This window comes from Anomalospiza imberbis, chromosome 13, assembly GCF_031753505.1.
Source record: "Anomalospiza imberbis isolate Cuckoo-Finch-1a 21T00152 chromosome 13, ASM3175350v1, whole genome shotgun sequence".
Taxonomy (NCBI): domain Eukaryota; kingdom Metazoa; phylum Chordata; class Aves; order Passeriformes; family Viduidae; genus Anomalospiza; species Anomalospiza imberbis.
This window is the reverse complement of record NC_089693.1, coordinates 15,635,345-15,654,062: the sequence shown is the minus strand read 5'-3', so window position 1 is coordinate 15,654,062 and position 18,718 is coordinate 15,635,345. Positions and strand designations below refer to the sequence as shown.

Below are 18,718 nucleotides of genomic sequence, written 5' to 3'. Positions count from 1 at the left end.
GATAATGGGAAACGGGCAGGGTTTAACAAAGTGAAGCTGTAGTAATCATGCAAAAACACGGGTTGTGAGTCATGGATAATAGAACTGGCTTACTTGGGCCAGTAACACTCTTAACAGATGTGGCTATTTTCCTTTGTCCCTCTAATAGAAAAAATGTAAGTAGAAGACTCTGCCCCTACCTCTTCAGACTGTTGTGATCCTTTCTTTCTAGATGAGCTTGTTTTCTGCGTTCCAGGGCGTGCCGGGGTGGTGTGATAAGCCCGAGTGCGAATGAGCTGCGGTCGTTGCCCGCGGGGTGTGTTTGAGAGGCGCGGCTGTATGCAGTAAGGCCTGACGGGAGCGGCCGGGCCCGGCCCGCCCCGTTCCGCTTCCGGGCGGGGCCGCGCTTCCGGCCGCGCGCGGTGAGGGGCGATGGCGCCGCGGGGCCGGGCCGGGGCCGGGGCCGCTTCCCCGGGGCTTGGCGGGGCACCGGGACCGGGGCTCGGCGGGGCACCGGGACCGGGGCTCGGCGGGGCCCGGCTCCCGCCCGGAATGGCTCCCGCAGCCGGGCCGGGCTGTCGGTGGTGCGGCCCCGCCGCCGGGAGCGCGCCGGGGGTCGGGCGGTGTTGCGGGGTGGTGCTTTGGGCTGTGCGTGCCCGGCGGGCTCGGCCGTGGGGCGAGGAGGGGTTCACTGTTGCCTTTGTTTGTTTTCAATGGGAGCGAGGACAGCAGAGGCGCGCAGCCGTGGATGAGCAGGACGTGTCCAGCCCTCGCATAAACCATGGCGTACCAGCTGTATAGGAACACCACGCTGGGGAACAGCCTTCAGGAGAGTCTGGATGAGCTCATACAGGTTGGGGCTTGGGGTCTGGGCGAGTGGCTTAATAAACACAGAGGTCTTTATCCAAAGGGCTTTGTTGTTCCTCTGTCGGGGTACTTATGGCGAAGGGTTGGGAAACTTCCCGATTAACTTGATAAGGGTTTGGTATTGTGATGTTTTTTTCTTTACATTCTGAATAAAGTGTTTTATGTAGGTGGCATAATCTCATGCGGCTCAGTAAATTAGCAACCAGCCAAAGCTGGAACATTACAGTCAATTTGCTGTTCTTCTGGTTATTTCCAGTAAATATTTATTATGAGAGATCTTTGTGTCTTGCAGGATTGAAATTCAAAAATGGAAATAAATACAGGAATATATATATTTTTTTTAGCTAGTTCTTCTAGAGATCTGCTTCATTGAAGTGAACTTTGTTTTGCTGTTTTTAATTTATACTGCATGTTTGAGCTTACTTTGAAACAACTCAAAACTTGTTTTCTTTTCAACTACTTCAGTCACAGCAAATCACACCTCAGTTGGCCCTTCAGGTGCTACTTCAGTTTGATAAAGCTATAAATTCAGCACTGGCACAGCGAGTCAGGAACAGAGTCAATTTCAGGGTAAGGAAACGATATCTTAAAGTTTTACATGAGATACAGCAACTAAGTGTTGATGCAGAATGTCATTTAAAGCTGTGTGCTCTAAGCAAGAACTTAAGAGGGTTCATTTTGGCTCTGATAATGAGTGTTTACCTGTGTATTCTGTATGCAGCTGTAAGGCTCGTTACCTTGTTCTGCCAGGGATCTTTTGAACAAATGCTAAAATCAGATGATAAAAACAGGGAAGAGGGAAATGCTTTTTTGGTGGATAACATTGCCATCCTCAGTGTCTTGCAGATGAGGAGGGAGACTTCTGCTTCTCACAGCTGTCCCTAGCAAAAGTGAGATGAGGCCAGATTTTCAGCCACATCAGTAATGTGAAGAAAGACTAGACAGTTTTAGATCTGCCCTTTCACTGGATCATTTTGTAGCTATTTTCTGTAGGTATCATAGAAAAATAAGTTGGGGGGTGTTCCCAGTCAGCCACCCTAATTGATGTTAGATAGCCAGCAAGCTGTTAAATGTCAGCTTGAATGTAGTGTTAAGGAAAAAAGCACAAAACCCAGCTTCACGTTAACTTTTGTTGTAATACTTCTCTACAGTGCATGTAGAGCATGTTCATGATGTGAGTGGGTTCCTAAAAGATGAGATTTTTAAACAATATAGAGATGTTTAAAATAGCATAATTTGTCTTGCACACTTAGATTGTTTTGCAGATGTGGCATGGTATAAAAACAGTTTAGTATGTGTTTAGTGGATAAATTTTTAAAACGTTACTTGGAGCTTAAGTTCTGAGTTCAAGAATGTCAATTTAAAATATGTAAAAGTGGAGGTCAGAAGTTTTCCATATTGTCATCCTCAGTAATACATCAAATAGGAGGGATACCCCTTTATGTCTCATATATCAGTTTTGTCATGATTTTTTATTTAAGCTACCACATTGTTTAAGCAATTGCAGAATTCACATCTTGTTATGATCACTGCTGTATCTGATTTTTCTAATGGCCCAATATTTTAAGAAATGTGTTCTGCTACTGATCCTTTGTATACATCAGAAAAATTGTAAAAGTTCTTTTCCTACCTGAGGAGCCTCCCCTTGGATATCCTGTAACAGCACTCCATGGTCTTGAGAATTTCAGCCACTGGAGGGCATTTAAACTCCAGTTTTCCTCAGAATTGCTTGCTTGCCAGTTTGTATGCATTCAGGTCCACTGTTGGCCTTGTAGCATATCTGTTCTAGAAGGGACATAGTTCAGCAGATACTCATCATATTTTCTGTTGCTTTTGAGATGCATCCTGTAGAAAATGTCTCTTGTCTTTTTATAGGGGTCTCTGAACACATACAGGTTCTGTGACAATGTATGGACATTTGTACTGAATGACGTGGAATTTAGGGAGGTCACCGAACTTGTGAAAGTGGATAAAGTGAAAATTGTAGCATGTGATGGAAAAAGTAAGTATGAAATATGATATAAATAGGCTGAGACATGAGACTCGATTGTTTTTGGAAAGCTTTGACCAAATGTCTTACTAAAGCCAGGTTGACTGTATGACTTAGACAAAAGTAGGGCTCTGTATTCCCCTGTACACCTGATCAGAGATGAAACAAAAGCCAGCTAAATGCTTCCCTGACTCAGAGGCACTGAGGTAGAACTGTGTTGGGGACTGCTGTGCACCTGTTGCAGATAAGTACAGAATACCACAACAATTAGAAAGTCAGAAGTAAGCTTTATTTTCTGTGTGGTGAGTTTTCTAGTACAAACCTATTTTTTCGGATAGCACCATGTTTTACTGAATCTGAAGAGTGTTTTAACTGAGCAAGGAATTGTCTGAGAAAAGTGTCTAAGCAGTCATTCTCTGGATTTGATAGTTGGGGACACAAACCCATGAAAAGTTTTTATGTGCATTTGCAAGTGATAAGACTTATTTGTTGCCTGACAGACCCTCTGTTTGTACACTGCTTGTGAGAGTTTACAGTCCATATCTGCTTGACTGGATTACTTTTGTCCATGTCCCTTGAGATTTTTTACTGGAAAAAGTAATTCAGTGACTTTTGTGGCAAGCTGCCTTATAACATTTAAAACCATCAGTGTGGCAGAGTATTGCTAGAGCTGTGTGAAACAGTGCTGCTTGTTTCATCCTCAGAGAGTGATGCTAAAAGCAGGAACTGAGCTTGGAAAAAGCTTTATTTAAATGCACCATAGACCTCTGAAACAGGTTCTTCATGGCTCCCTGACCCGGGCATGCTTACAATAGTCCCTTCAAGTTGTAGTTCTAAAGAGTTGACAGAATTTATTGTTTTCTCAACTTCTGGTATTAGCCAAGCATATAATCTTACTGCTTTGTTTTTGTGTGCTTATTATAGCTAGTGGAGGAAACCTAACTCTCCAAGTATTAATCATTTTCATTCCTGATAAATTGTGCAGATAAGATTTAAATAACTGGCTGACTTGAAGTTGCTATTAACATTACAACCCTTTTTTTTTCCCACGAGAAGCTGACTTGTTGAAGGAACAGTACTCTAAACACTGGCTTGTTGTTCTCCATATTTGAGTTACATACTTTTTCCACAACTCTAAAAACAAGAAAGCAGTAATGGTTGTGTATCAAAAAGTGCACTGGCATTAAGTGGTGATTCTGATAAAAGGTCAGAAAAGAGAAGTGGTCTCAGTTGCTTTATGAAGATCATGTTCATTCTTGCATCTGTTTCAAAATAAATGACATGCTACAGCCCACACTCCACCAGAGCTTATGGTGCTGGATGTGCAAAAACCTTTTTCCTTTGTAGATGATAGCCAGATGTGCTTGTGGCTGACTGCAGTAAAGGGTTTGTGTATCATTACATGTTAGAGCAAAGCTTTCAGTGTTTTTAATGTGTGCGGGTACACAGCTCTGGAGTTTTGTGCTGGCTCTTCTCAGCGTTGCTAAGTGAAGTGAAACAGCATAAGCAGTTCATGCATGGCATTGAGAGCAGTAGAGACAATAGGGTAGGTACAGAACATGTTCTGAAATGCTTAGGGGATGCTTTTGAACTTGGGGAACGTACTAGAGAAAGTTGTTGGTTCTCTGTTTTCAGTGGAGGTGTGTATTTGTCTCACTTTCTCTTTTCTTTCCTAGACACTGGTTCCAATACTGCAGAATGAATAGACCTGTGGTTTGTCTGCAATATTTTCTGTTAATATGCAGCACTTTCTGGAGGAAGCATGGAAAGGGACTGATCATACTCAATTCCTGTGATGCAGATGTGAATTAATCCGTACTAGAAAGCATCACAGAATGACAGCGGAAGAAATACCTGTAGCATTTCTTCATTTCACCTTATAGGGCATGAATATAATGTTACCTTTTTTTTAATTACAAGAGATACTGTTGTCTTTTTTTGTTCTAAATAATTTCTGTAATAAACTTTTATTTAAAAACTTTTGAAAGAGTGATCATTGGAAAACTTTGTTTAAAACTAGCATTAACATACCATATTTCCCCAAAATTTTCTAAGTGTGTTTAGAGAAATGTTGCAAATGAAAAAGTCTTTCAGTTACAGGGTTCCAAGTGTGGTTGCACTGTCAAGTATTGCAAGAAATGTCTGTTACAGAATGATGGAGGAGGGCCTCAGCAAAAGCTTAGCAGCTCTTGCTGGGCAGCATGTTTGTGTGTTTACGACTGCAGTTTTCTGTCTATAAATAGCTCTGCTACGTGCCCTTCGCTGCACACTGCAGATTGGAACAAAAAGAACAGACAAGTTGCTTTTATTTCAATAGCACAATAAGTAGTTTTTATCTTAAGGGATGCAAATGTGTATCTGTACCATGATCTCTTGTTCTACATTAGACTCAATCTTCTAGGTTTAAACTTTTTTTGTTTTCTAATAATCATGTGGTAAACTGAATTTCAACTCATACAAGTATAAAAATTTTCTCTTCCAATCTCCCAATTACTTGTAGTCTCTTTCTGTCTCTAAATAGACTATTCCATTTTGAGTTCTCTGTAGCCTGTTTTCTCTCCTAATGCAAATAATTATATCTTTTCTTTTGTTCCAATTAAGTGTGTATTAGAATCATGGAAGGGCCAGGGTTGGAAGGGACCTTAAGGATGATCTCGTTCCAGTCCCCTGCCATGGGCAGGGACACTTTCCACTATCTCAGGTTGCTCCAAGCTCTGTCCAACTTGGCCTTGAGCACTTCCAGGGATGGGACAGCCACAGCTTCTCTGAGCAACCTCTTCTAGTGTCTCATCACTCTCACAGGGAAGAATTTCTTCCTATTATCTAAACCTACCCTCTTTCAGTTTGAAGGCATTTCCCCCTTGTCCTGTCACTCCAGGCTTTAACTGTATTTCTGGGATGCTGTTTGTCCAGGTGCTGGATCTGCTCCTTCTAGGGAGGTTGTTTCAGTTCATGAAAGGAGCAGGAGCAAAGGGAAGTTAAGGCAGTCTGGTGCCAAAGTTCTTTCTGCTTTTTTTTTGTTTTCCTCTCCATAACTTTCTTGCCACTTGCTATTTTTTTTGTTTGAATTTCAGCTAATCCTGCCAAGTTCATGTGATTAATGTACTTTGTGGTCTTGGAAGATTGAATTTACAACTAAAAGCATCAACTGCATTCTGCTATACTAAGCTATTGTAATATGCAGAGGAAGACACACCATTTCACTTGCTGCTGCCTATTTGGCTCTTCTTTGCCTGTAGTGTTCCAGACTTTTTCATTTATTTATTTCCTTGTTGATTTTCTTTAGAAAGATCACAATTGCTTCCACTTCTCAGCAGAAGAGAGAAAGTAAAATATACCTTTGCACCTTGACATTGAACTGGAATGGATATTTCTACTTAGAAAGTAAATTAACTTAAAGTGAAGGGAAGAGTAAATACCAGTGCAAAACTGGCTGTGGATGACTGCCTGCTTAAACACGGTTTCCAAGAAAAAGGATTTTGTCAATTCCATTGGTGTGCAAACCAGGATGTTATCTGATGTAAGCTGTTTGCTCAGTCAAGGATGTTATCAGAAAGGCACAAATTTAAAGTGCAGAGCAGGAAGAATTTATGATGAATTTCCAGAAGAGAAGTTTAATCAGGATCGCTATGTACCTTTGCACGATGACTAGACACAGTGAGGCAGAGAAGAGTTACTCAAAGCACAGGTACTTGTGTTTAAGGATCTTGGCAGCTTAGGGGGTAGGATTTCAGTCAAGGTCCTACTGACCTGGGTTTGCTTTTCTGTACTCAAAATTTTTGGGGTGGGGAGGAAAGTAGAAGCATGTTAGAAAGCACTTTAGTAAGAGTGTACTGGGAGACATGAACTTTGTCTTTGCTGTAACCTAAAGGGTGGTTTTTGTTAGGATTAGCCATTATGGACCAGGAGGTAGTAATTTACAGATATATCAGCATTTTGGTTTGCATCTTGTGCTAAAAGAACCTGCATCGTTCAAGGAAGTGGAAAATTGTTCACAGAGAGTAGTTAACATTTAATGGTCACTGCTGTTGCAGTCAGAAGAAAAAGAACACCCTAACCTTACTCCCTGAATCAATTTTACTCATGACTGCAGATACTTTATTGTGTTCATATTGTTCATGTTTACTTTTGTTTCTTTAGAATTTATTACCTGTTTTCCTCCAAATTAATTTTCATTGACCCATCTCTTTATTATAGGGCATCTCAGAGATGATAATATAAAGTATCAAATGCAAAGCAAGAAGGAAATAAACCCTCCTAACAAAAGCTAAAAAGAGCTGTTATGGTCCTGTTGTGTAAGTATGTAATAAGCCTCATTGTTCTTGTGAAAATAAAGTGAAAACCAATTGGAAATAAAACAAAAAGACAGATTTAAACCAGAAAAATAAATCTGTTGTTAAATTTCAGAATTATAGGTACATCTGCCTCCTGTGCACTTCTTGAAAGGTAAATTTGCAGCATATTACCTCCTTAAACAACTGGTGACCTATCTAGAGTTCAAGTTGTTAGTTAATGATTATAGACAGAAGTGCCAGAAGTAGATTTTTTACTACACAAAGTTAATATTTCTGATATGATTTCCAATTGGACAGCCCGTGATTTTACTGATGAATTTCATATGGGGTTTAACCTATTTTTGGAGGTGGACCTATAATCTGGTGTGATTCTGTTACTTTGGGCTAGTCCTGCTCAATTCCAAATTCATTTTTTTTTCAGTTCTACAACTAACTGGCAAGTTACATGATTTCTCTGTGCTGTTGCCAACTTTCTAAGATGCCAGCTAACATCCTTTGAGATCTCTGGAAGGCAAAGTTCTCTATTAGTGTTGAGTGGTGGTTTTTACTGCCATTTCTAATGGCAGGGACATATCACTGCTTTAATGTATGACTACACTCATAAATATGACTTTCCTAATATCTTTGAAAGAGAATATGCTGAGAACATTCCTTTGTAAGAATCTTTTTGTCTTAGTTCACCTTAAGCATTTGGGAGTAGGCTCATTCTTTCAAAAGAAATTAGGTCACTCCTAAAAGAAGTGATTTGAAAATAAATTTGCACAAGATAGCCTTTGTTTTTGCAACCAAATCATCTGAGAGGAATTCTGGGTAGTAACACCATTATAAACAGGAAATTTCCTTTGGATCAAGAAAATTGGGTGTGGAGGTTTGCAAGTTGTTTGCCTCTGCAGGTAATAACGCCAGAACAGTCATTTTCATCCAAAACCATTATCTGTGAATGGGAGGGCTGCCTAGGCTATGTTTTTAGATAACTGCTGTCCCTCCTACTGAGTCAGCAAGCTGGCTTTCTGGTATGCTGGCTTCACTTGATGCCTTCATATTCTACGGGCACGTTCTTTCAAATCTGGATAGATGCTCAGATTCTCTGTCTTCAGGTCTAACCAGGAAGGGCAAAGATTGCAGTGAGTAACATTAAAAGAAAAAATATTTTTACTTTGCTAAAAGGCTTACCATGGAACAGATTTGAAGTGGCACTTTGTACCCCCAATGTAAATTCTTGTCTCTGGCTCTCCATTTGTCACATTTTTGTGTCTGACAACAGATGAAAGACTGTTATTACAGTGTGTACAAGCAACACTTCATGTTTCTGAGAGAAGAAACAGCTGAAGAAGTTCAACATATTTACAAAGTAAAGGGGATAAAAATTACTGTTGACAAGTCTGTAGCTAACTTGTAAGTATGTATCTTTCTCTACAGGTATATTTGCAAAATAATAGGCCCCTCATTCATTAATCTTTCACTATTTCAAGCTGGGATTCCTTCCAGCCTCCCAAACACCTTTGTCCTTTAAGAAATAAATTATTTAGTTTTTACAAACATTCATTCCATGGATGGATTTGGGTTTGCAATTTCTTAGAACGGTTAAGTATGGGGATTTTTTTGTCTCCATGAATATGCACATTTTTCCTCCATTTTTTAAGGGAAAAAGACAACACTCTGGCACAGTTAGAAACATGGTGACCCTTCTCTGCCTGTTTTAATCCAGAAACTTGAACATATCCCAGCCCCCCAGTGAACCCCTTGGCACTAGTTTGCCATTTTGAACTAATATGTATTAATTTAAAGTAAGCTAAAGAGTTCTAAGAGGCAAAATCAGGTTAGGCAGCAGTGGTTTTATGCAGTTTTCTATGGTGGGAGACTTGAGTTCTTACCCTAAGTCATCAGAGAAGTTTTGTTTGTTTTAAAATAATGTACTAGACATGGAGATAATTTCTATTTAATGTTGAATTGGTGGTGAACGGTGCTGCATCCAGCTGGCAGCCAGTCACCAGTGGTCAGTGGTGTCCCTCAGGGGTCTGTACTGGGACCAGTTCTATTTAATATTTTTATACACAACATGTATGAGGGCATTGAGTCCTTCATTAGTAAATTTGCAGACGACACTAAGCTTGGAGCTTGTGTTGATCTGTTGGACGGGAGAAGGACTCTGCAGAGAGACTTAGATCGGTTGGATGGATGGGCAGAGTCCAACAGCATGAAGTTTAATAAGTCTAAGTGCCGAGTTCTACATTTTGGCCACAAAAATTCCCTACAACATTACAAGCTGGGGACAGTGCGGCTGGACAGTGTCCAGGTGGAAAGGGACCTGGGGGCACTGGTCAACAGCCGGTTGAATATAAGCCAGCAATGTGCCTTGGTGGCCAAGAAGGCCAATGGCATCCTGGCCTGCATTAGGAATCGTGTGGCCAGCAGGAGCAGGGAGGTCATTCTTCCCCTGTACTTGGCACTCGTGAGGGCACACCTGGAGTGCTGTGTCCAGTTCTGGCCCCTCAGTTTGGGAAGGACGTCGAGACGCTTGAGCGCGTCCAGAGGAGGCAACAAGGCTAGTGAGGGGCTTGGAACACAAGCCCTGTGAGGAACGTTTGAAGGAGCTGGGGGTGTTTAGCCTGGAGAAGAGGAGACTCAGAGGTGACCTTATTGCTCTCTACAACTTCCTGAAGGGAGGCTGTAGTCAGGTGGGGTTGGTCTCTCACCAGGCAGTAACTGACAGAACAAGAGGACACGGTCTCAAGCTACGTCAGGGAAGGTACAGGTTGGATATTAGGAAAAAAAATTTCACCAAAAGGATAATAAAGTACTGGAATTGTCTTCCCAGGGAGAGGGTAGAATCACCATCTCTGGATGTGTTTAAAAAAAGACTGGACATGGCACTTGGAGCTATAGTCTAGTTGAGGTGTTAGGGCATAGGTTGGACTTGATGATCTTAGAGGTCTCTTCCAACCTCATTATTCTGTGATTCTGTGAATTTGCTGCGGAAACCATTTAAAAAACTTGTATGTTACCATTAGGTTAGCATAGAGCTTTAATCTCTTTAGCAAATGTCTGCTTACCTAAGTTGGAAACAGCTCCCCCCAGGATTAATAATTCTATTTATTTGTTCTTTTTGCATAAACAAATGCCCAATAATACATTGGGTATTAATGTTTGAAGGCTTTTCTTGCCAGTACTTGGTGTTGTTGTCTGTGAAATCACCATGGCATTTTAAAAATCACTATTTTCCAACCAAGTTCACTTTAAAATGTTTAACAAAATTGCAATGACACACCTTTTCAACTCAGTTACTTCATCTTCTCATCCTATTTAAATCAATGTTTTAAAGGTCCATGTGACTGCAGTCATAACTTCATCTAAATGTAGCCTGGCGTTATGGAATTGCTTCAGATATTCTTTGTATAATGTTAATTCTCCACTGTAGACCTTAAATTTGTAAAGGTGAGTGTTTACGTACAAGAAAGTTACTTGACCAATGACATTAATCTCTTAGCATTACAGGCAGTGAAAAGCTGTTGGATCCATGGAAAGTGGCTAGCTTTAATATGAGAAGGTGAGAAAAACACATGTGGGTGAAATACCGAAGTTTACAAATCTTCCTTTCAGCTACTAGAAACTTTAAAAAGCAGTGTGTTAGGTGATTGGTTTGTTCATTGCCCATTACTGGATAAGGCAATTACAGTATTGAAATATCACTAATTTTTTTATTTTTTTTTTGGCTGGGGGGTGGTGGTAGGAAGAGAGATGTAGATCTTAGAAAATGCACACTATTGTGAGCATCCCTCTGCCTGTTTTTGAGATGGAGAAGTGGGTGCACAAAGGCTTAACTGGTTTAATGCTGCCTGCTTTTCTGCCAGGAGCACAAACCATTCTCCTCAGAGGACATAAAACAGCAAAGCACTATGTATTTTATTGGCTTGGATTTTATTGAAGGTTGGCTTTTAATGATTAACGGGTTTTTATAGAGTCAAAGTTTAAAGTGAGACAAAAGCAGCAGCCAGATGTTCAGCTGAGCAGCCTGTGGGTGCTCTGCGGAAAAGCAAACTGATCATTATTTCAGCTCTGCCCCTAGCCGACCTGGAGGCACCGTGACTGGGGCCTGCCCGTCCGCGGGCAGCAGCCCGGGGCTCACCTTTGCCCGTAGACTCGGGAAGGGAGCGTACAAGCGGGGCCGGGGGACAGCGGCGCTCCCGCGCCCCGTGAGGGGACCCCGCGGGCTGGGGCAGGACGGGGGCCGAGCGGGACGGGGCTGAGCCTCCCGCCCTTCCACACCGGCCCTTCCCTCCGGCGGGCCGCCCCGTCCGTCTGTCCATCCGTCCGAACCTCGGCGGGGCCGCAGCCCCGCGCCCGCCCGCGGGGCTTTTCCTCGGGGCCGCGCCGAGGCGTGAGCCCCTCAGGGGCCCAGGGGATCCTCTCCCGCTGTCCCCGAGGCGCCGTCGGCTGGAGTCGCCCACGGAAGGCAGCAGGTGCTGGCCAGTCTCCGCGGCTGCCCCTCAGAGCCCCCGGCCGTACAGGGCCTTGTGGCGCAGGTACTCCTCGAGACACTGGATGGCCGCATCGTCCACCTCGGGGTCGAACTTGTTGGCCAAGAGATGGTGTTGCTGCAGCATCCAGGGCACGTCGCCCACCCCGTAGATGCAGATGGAGCGCTGGTGGCGGCCGGTGCAGGGCGGGTAGGGCGCGCCCTTGCTGATGTCACCCTCCAGGTACGCCCACTTGACCAGGCGGGGAAGGGCGTTCATGTCCGAGAGCTGGAACTTGTCGCTGAGGGGCGTGCCCCCCGGCACGCCCGGCATGCGGTTCAGGGTGGCCCAGACGTACTCGTCAGGGCTGTAGCTGTCCTTGGACCACTCGAGGAACTTTTGTGCTGTGGGGTTCTCGAAGACATACTGCACGAAGTCCCGTGTGACGGCGTTGTACGCGCTGCCCGTGAACATGGGGTAGCTGTGGGGTGGGGGCAGTTTCTTCTGGGCAGTGCGAGAGATGGTCTCGCCCACCTCGTAGTGGTACTCCCAGCGCTGCTGCTTGGCGGCCGAGGGCCTCTCCGACTCCACGGTGTTCTGGCCCTGCAGCACCTGCAGCACCCGGACTATCTCGGCGTTGGTCTTGATGGGGAAGTCAGTGCCGCAGGTGTTGATGAGGTAGCGCCATGGCACGGGGCTCTGCAGGAGATCCTGCATGCAATTGAGGTCGGCCTGCAGCCGGGACCAGGCGGCATAGACCACGCTTTCCAGGCGGCTGGCCACGAAGACATTGGGGAAGCAGGCAGCAATGGCCCGCACGGCCTCCTGGAAGGCGGCCGGGGATTTGCTGTCTACATGGACACAGTAAACATTCTGGGGGGCGTAGATGGATCGCAGGAGTCGCTCAAACATGTCGATTTTGTGGTGGATGATCATGGAGTAGGCGATGGGGAACTCTTCCTCCTCCTGGCTGAGCGGGAACTCGATGTAGCGCCGGGTCTCCTTGAAGGCTCTGCAGTCCCTCGTAATGTTCAGGTACTCGCCGGGCGTCAGTGAAGCCCTTCTATTCGCCACTTCCAGGTTGTTGAGCTGCGCCTTTTCGATGGCTGTCTGGTCCCCGCGGACGACCCCCGAGCAGTTGATGCTGCGGCTGGGGGAGAGCTCCAGCGCCCGATAGAGGCGGGAGCGGTCGGCGGGGTCGGGGCGCGCGGTGCCGCGCAGCGCCAGGGCGGCGGCGAGCAGCGCCAGCGGCCCGAGCAGCAGCGCCCAGCGCCGCCGCGCCGCCGGGGCCCGCTGCCACCGCTGCATCCCCGCGCTGGGTCTGCCCTCGCCTCCTGCCTGCGCTGCCTTGAGGGAGCCCGAGCCGCTGCCGCACGGAGCAGCCCGGCAGCTGGGCACCTGCTGCCTCTGGGAGGTGGGGAAGCAGTGCCCGGGCGATCCCGGTGTGACCGCAGGTGAACAACAGTCCCCTCCCTCCCCGTGGCGTGGCTCTGTTTGGTTTTATCAACACTGGGGGTGGTTCTATATCTTCTGTGTCTGTTAAAAAGACGATATTTCATCTTACCCCTGTCCAGCACGTAATGCAAGGAAAATTCCTCTAGAATTCAACCCTCTGTAAGGCACCTTTTTGAAAGACTTTACTAGATTACTTTGGTGTCTAACCTGCTTTTCCAGTGTTCTGATTGATAGGGAGGATGTGTGCTAATGTCTTTATGAAAACTTCGCTGGGAGAAGGTGTGGCTGTTAACGTCTCTACTAACTTCAAGCAGCAGGTTTGTTACAGAGTGCAGACAGTTTGACTCCTGAAAAAGACAAGGGTCTGCACAACCTGAACTTCTCTGGTATAGGTTACGTGTCAGAGACATGTAGATATCCAGGTTTATAGGTAATAGGTAACCTAAACCTGTGGTGAATCAGCTTGCTGCCTCTCTCCAGAGTTATTTGGATTAGATGGATTAGTTATGTGAGAAGTACCTAACCCTGCATGAGGCCTGTAAAATTACTTTGTAGGCCCCACACTTAAAAATACTTACTACTGGCTCTGATCTTTCTTTAATTTTTGGTTATGTAATAAAGTATTATTAAGCAAAATTAGTGATATGCTCACTGACTGCTATTTAAGCAAAATTTTTCCTAGGTATACTTTGTATGTAATTTGCTGTCAAGTACACATCTTGTAGTAAGGTACAGTATCCTCTTGTGAGCCACTGTATTCCACTTTTTTCATTTGTGTTCACATAAGGAATGTTTTTATTTGTGTCAAGTAGTAACGGCTCTTTTCAAAATAACTGTTCTTTTTAAAATCAGTATTTCCTTTGAACTATGACAGAAATTGAGAAGAAATTACAATTCCATTTTCTTGGCTGTTCAGTTTTTTTGGTTTTTTTTTTACTGTCTCTGCTGGTATTGTGATACCTAAAAGCAATGGGATTTTGTTTGGCTTAAAGTTTTGAGATATATAGTTTTAAAATTACCAACAAACATTTGGAAAATTTCATTATAGCTTTCTCATTATATATGTTCAGAAACCAGAAGTTCAGTGTTCTTTTTATATGGAGTCTTTGGCACATACTCCAGAGTGGGAAAGTGAACAAAGCAAAGGTGGGAATGAGGAAGTATTGAGGTTTCAAAATAAATAAAACTTATGCAAATATAAGTATATTGTATATGTACACTTTATCTGTAAAACTTTAACATGATGAACATGGTCTTGTGCAGGTTCTGCTTTTTGAAACTGGGAACTGTGTGATTATAGACTTCTGCTTCTGTTTGCTTCCATTTAATTTCAACTGAATTATGTGTCACAGTCCTGTACTGTCTAACAGTTCAGGCTGTATCTTTACAAGCTGCTGAGATTGCATGTCCACTAGCAGAGTCTTGGGTCAGTTTGATGACAAGAGAGAGGTCAAGTTCATCTTTGAAGAAACTGCTGGATGTTAATTAATTTTCCTTTCAGAGTTGTACTTCATTGCTGGTTTGTGACAAATGGTTTGAAAGCACTACATGCAGTACATCTGAAGCTGATTCAGAAAGGACATGAAAAGGTAACAGTAAAAAGCAGTAAGTAAAATATCAAACCACAATAATTTTTGTTGCATGCATACCAGTTCCTGTTATTTAACTGAGTACTGCCTTACGCTATTCACCTTACAGCTGCAGACTCATTGCTCTGCTCTTTCTGGACCCGTGGTGCACTTTTACTGAGGTCAGAGGATTTCTGCTTTGATCCAAGACAAAATTGCTGGACTGAAGAGCATAAGTAAGTATGGCTTAGAAAAAAGCTGAAGCAGACAATCATAATTGAGATATAGTCTATAGGATAATATTGGTTACTTGAAATTTTACACAAAAGCTGAACACTGCTCATAAAGTATAACAAGTTTCCTCAATTACATTTGGTATAATAAAGCAAAATAGGGTGATAAGGCATTACTCACCTTATACAGTTTGCTGAAGAGACAGACAAATAAATATCATGATGCTCGGAAAGATGTCTGGCACTGTTTCTGACTGTGGTGCCCAACACTGTAAGCTGGACTGTGTCCTGGGGAAAAAAACCTGGTTTTTTTCTTGAAGGACGTAGCACAAAGGAAACACAGTGATACTGGGGATTATAAATACATTAGCTCATGCTGCACTGTTTCTAGAAAAGGGTTGCTTCATACATCATGGGAAATATAAACAAAACAGAAAAAAAACCTCTTATAGACAGATGATAGAGGAGTTCAGGGCTACAGGAATAAAGAACCAAAAGGAATGGATTTAATTTTGTACATTTCCCACAGTGAAAACCCCATTATAACTGTCTTATTGAAGAGATTGTTTCTTAAGAGATAAGGGACTTCCTGAAATAGACACAAATGTTACTGAAAAAGGTTTTTATCTTTTTCCCTTAAAAGCATGTTAGTTTTATTTCTTGCCTTGTTTTCAGCTGTCTAGATAGTATTCTGAACTTCAGGTGTTTCTGTTCTGTGCTAGAACTTTATCAATTTATCAGTGTTCTGTGCAGTTCAATTTGGTCATGAGTAGAGAGTCTGCCACAATACACAGACACATGCACAGAGTGAGGGCTGACACACAGATCATGTCCAATGGAGATTGTTGCTTTCATGTCTCTCTGGCTGCCCAGAAATATTTGAATATGTCTAGACCTAAACCTGGTCTGATTGCCTATAGGCACACAGTTTGTGGTGATTGGGAGTGGGGCTGCAGCCCAGCCTCATCCCCAGTGGGCACAGCTGTGAGAAGCAGGTGAGCAGAATTGACAGCAATGAGCCATGGAGTGCCCAGGAGCACTGACCAACCACCAAAGGGAACAGAGGGAACACAGGTGCAGTGCATCAGCGTGAGGGGTATGAAAGGCTGGGCTGAAGAACAGGAGGGGCAGATGCTTGCAGCCTTCTGGAGTGGTGTGGTGTTACTCTGTATGGGCAGATACTTGAAGCTTTCTGATGAGGCATGGTGTTACTGTGCATGGGGGAATGCTTAAAGCCTTCTGGTGTTACGCTGGGTTGAAGCTCTCTGGAATTTTATGGGGATGCTCTGTGTATTGTGGTCATCTCGACTATGACGTGTGCTGTGGTCTATGCTGTGACAGTTGCCCTTGAATGTCCCACAGCTGCCTAAGAATACTTTGGGCTGGGACTTTATCCAGTTGCTGAATAGGTATTGCTGAGTTCAGTAAATTTTCCTTCAATGCTTGGAGGATTCACCCAGAGCACTCCTTACCTTCACACTCATAGAGTGCATTATAAGGGAAGTTGCACAAAGAATCAATGGGGGAAGGGTGATTGTCATCTAGATTGTTATCTAGAACTGTTGTTGTGGGCTGTTCAGCTCTGTGTGAGGTTCCTGCCATGTGCTGCCCTTGTTCTGGCTGCAGTTCTGGAAAGAAACCCAAGTATTTTATAATAGTTTGAGTGCCCTGCTTTTTGTGTCATATGTTCACAGCAGAAGACATGAAATTACTTTGTAGGGGAAAATGCAGTTGTGGGGAGAGTAGTACCATTTTTTCCTTATTTCAGGTGATCTATTTGCTTCATATTTTCACCCTTTAAAATTTTCCTATACACTTGACACTTCTGCTTCTTTATACAAAGCTAGAAGAAACATTAGCTGCACTTATGCCAGAGAAAATCCTTAAGGTTTTTACTGCTTATTATTTCATTCTTTTAATGCTTATAACATGTCTCTACAGCTTGTCTGTCTGTGATGTTTCCATACTGCTGTAAACTATTTCTGGGAAAAGGTTAGCAATAGCAAAAAAGAAGCTTTCTGTATAGCAGGTAAACAGCTGAGGTCTACAACCACTGAGGTATTTGAGCATCCCACCTCCAAGTAATCAGTGCTGCAGTATGTGGACTTGTATTCTGGAACAGTTCTGTGCTGCATCAGTGGTGCTAATGCAGCAGACAGCAATTGCATCTTTCTTCTGGCACTTATTATATGCTGGTGTGTCCTGCCTGTGCAGAGGGGGCCAAGGAAGAGCTCCTCTGGGTTTTGAGAAGCATTTATTGTCCAAAGACTGAAATATTGTTTTAGCTGACTGAAGGTCGTGCTTCTCAGTGTGCGCAAATGAGCATGACTGAGCTTATCTTTGTGAACAAAGCTGGTTATGTAGTGCTAGATGTCATATTGGCAAATGTATTTCTATTTACTGTTCTTACTAAAAAAATATACAACACAAAACCCCCCAAAACAAGCCCAAAAACCCAATAGCTTCTAACCTTCTGATGTGCATTTTCTGCCTATAAAGTGATGCTATTCTCCATGGTTTTGGCACTTGTTTTAGGCAAATTGTGTGCTTTGTAGAACTACCAAAATTTAGGCCTGTGGTAAAACACCTTATTTACAAATTCAACAGTGGGAAGGGGAGTAGTAGTTTGGTCTTAAAAATACACGACACTGGTATGGTCCCTATCTTCATGTTATTTTCAGTCCTAGATTTGGATGAAGTCTTTTTTTCTACTTCTGCCTGTTCTCTGTTTCAGTGGTGAGGTTGTTATATAACAGTGGCAATAAATGTGAGTGGGAGTGTGTGAATTGTAGCACTCTTACTGAAATTAGATGGAGAGGAAAAAGAGAAGTGTGTTTGTGTTTCACTTCAAATGGATAATTTCATAGTTTTTACCTGAACCTTTGAGCTGAAGTTTGCTCTAATATTAGCTAAAAATGTGCAGTGTCTTAACTTCTCTGGTTGGAATAGTCCATACACCTGAGTGAGAGTGTTTCAGTGATTTGCTGGTCTTTAGATTACTTCAGTATTGTCTAATGCTGCTATTGTGAATAGCTGTTTCTAGGATATTTCACCCACCTTTTTAAAGCAATTTTGCTGTTGTCACAAGTAGCTATTAATCACTTCATCTCTGGACTCTGTTGGCAATTGAAAGTCATAGAGCCGTTGTCTTTATGATTATGAAATAAAAATAACTATTTGAATATATGCATCTCTAGTTATTAGGCAGCTTGCAGAAGAGTGACATGATTCTATAAAATATATTTTCAGTTAAAAAATTATTCAAGCTATTTTTCTTAGTCACAACTGAGATGAAATTTTGCAGGTTGTTTCAGAGAAAAACCACTGGAATTGTCACTAAAACCATACCAGACTCCTGAGGTGTATATGTAAAAATGGTTAGGCTAGAAAGATTTTGCCACATGCTAGAGCATAAAAAATTAGAATGTTTGCAAAATGTGTATTTGACTAATTGTGGAACACTTCTTGGACAATAAAGGCTGGGTTCAGCCAAGCTGGTAAGTTGGAACTGTTCTTCCCTTCCATCTTCGCCATGTAGACTTATAAAAAACAAAGCTAAAAAAAGAATGCCAAGAAAACTACCACCTTTGCAAGGGTATATTTCAGCAAACAATAGATTCCATACTGAAACAAGGTGTTCTTTAAGAGCACTAATGTTCCTTTATTTCAGGAAGGTTATGGTTCATGATCTCCTGGAAACTGCTTGGAAATGATACAGCAAAAAGGGCTACACTGTTCCACATTTAAAATGGTGAGATCCCAGCACTGATGTGTAAATCCGGACTGATACTGTGGCAGAATGCCCTGTGCTGTGCCAGTGTGGGACACAGTTCCTAGAATACAGGTGGCATTGTCCACCTGCTGCTGACGCAAG

General features: G+C 43.0%; 2 protein-coding genes and 1 long non-coding RNA gene across 4 annotated transcripts in view; 2 read left to right on the top strand and 1 right to left on the bottom strand.

The window, feature by feature from the left end:
• Nucleotides 1-320: 320 nt before the first annotated feature.
• On the top strand, nt 321-4,823 carry GTF2A2 (general transcription factor IIA subunit 2). The gene is made up of 5 exons (XM_068204199.1): nt 321-401; nt 700-832; nt 1,312-1,416; nt 2,722-2,848; nt 4,513-4,823. The coding sequence occupies exons 2-5, from the start codon at nt 761-763 to the stop codon at nt 4,536-4,538; spliced, it is 330 nt and encodes a 109-aa protein (XP_068060300.1). The 5' UTR covers nt 321-401; nt 700-760; the 3' UTR covers nt 4,539-4,823.
• A 6,624-nt stretch (nt 4,824-11,447) lies between these two features.
• Nucleotides 11,448-12,915, bottom strand: GCNT3 (glucosaminyl (N-acetyl) transferase 3, mucin type). The gene has a single exon (XM_068204191.1). It carries the CDS (start codon nt 12,894-12,896, stop codon nt 11,619-11,621), a length of 1,278 nt encoding a protein of 425 aa, XP_068060292.1. The 5' UTR covers nt 12,897-12,915; the 3' UTR covers nt 11,448-11,618.
• A 71-nt stretch (nt 12,916-12,986) lies between these two features.
• Nucleotides 12,987-18,718, top strand: part of LOC137482044 (uncharacterized) — a 32,547-nt gene continuing 26,815 nt past the window's right edge. The window contains exons 1-3 of one of the 2 annotated variants that reach the window (XR_011003849.1): nt 12,987-13,360; nt 14,545-14,632; nt 14,742-14,847. This is a non-coding gene — a long non-coding RNA (uncharacterized lncRNA). Of the gene's footprint in view, nt 13,361-14,215; nt 14,633-14,741; nt 14,848-18,718 lie in introns of those variants that run through there. The other variant, XR_011003848.1, reaches the window with a different exon arrangement.

Coding starts and splice junctions, on each gene's coding strand:
- GCNT3 (XM_068204191.1), bottom strand. CDS start 12,896: ATGCAGCGGTGGCAGCGGGCCCCGGCGGCGCGGCGGCGCTGGGCGCTG.
- GTF2A2 (XM_068204199.1), top strand. CDS start 761: ATGGCGTACCAGCTGTATAGGAACACCACGCTGGGGAACAGCCTTCAG. Junction 1,417..2,721: donor GGAACAGAGTCAATTTCAGG/GTAAGGAAACGA, acceptor GTCTTTTTATAG/GGGTCTCTGAACACATACAG. Junction 2,849..4,512: donor TGTAGCATGTGATGGAAAAA/GTAAGTATGAAA, acceptor TTTCTTTCCTAG/ACACTGGTTCCAATACTGCA.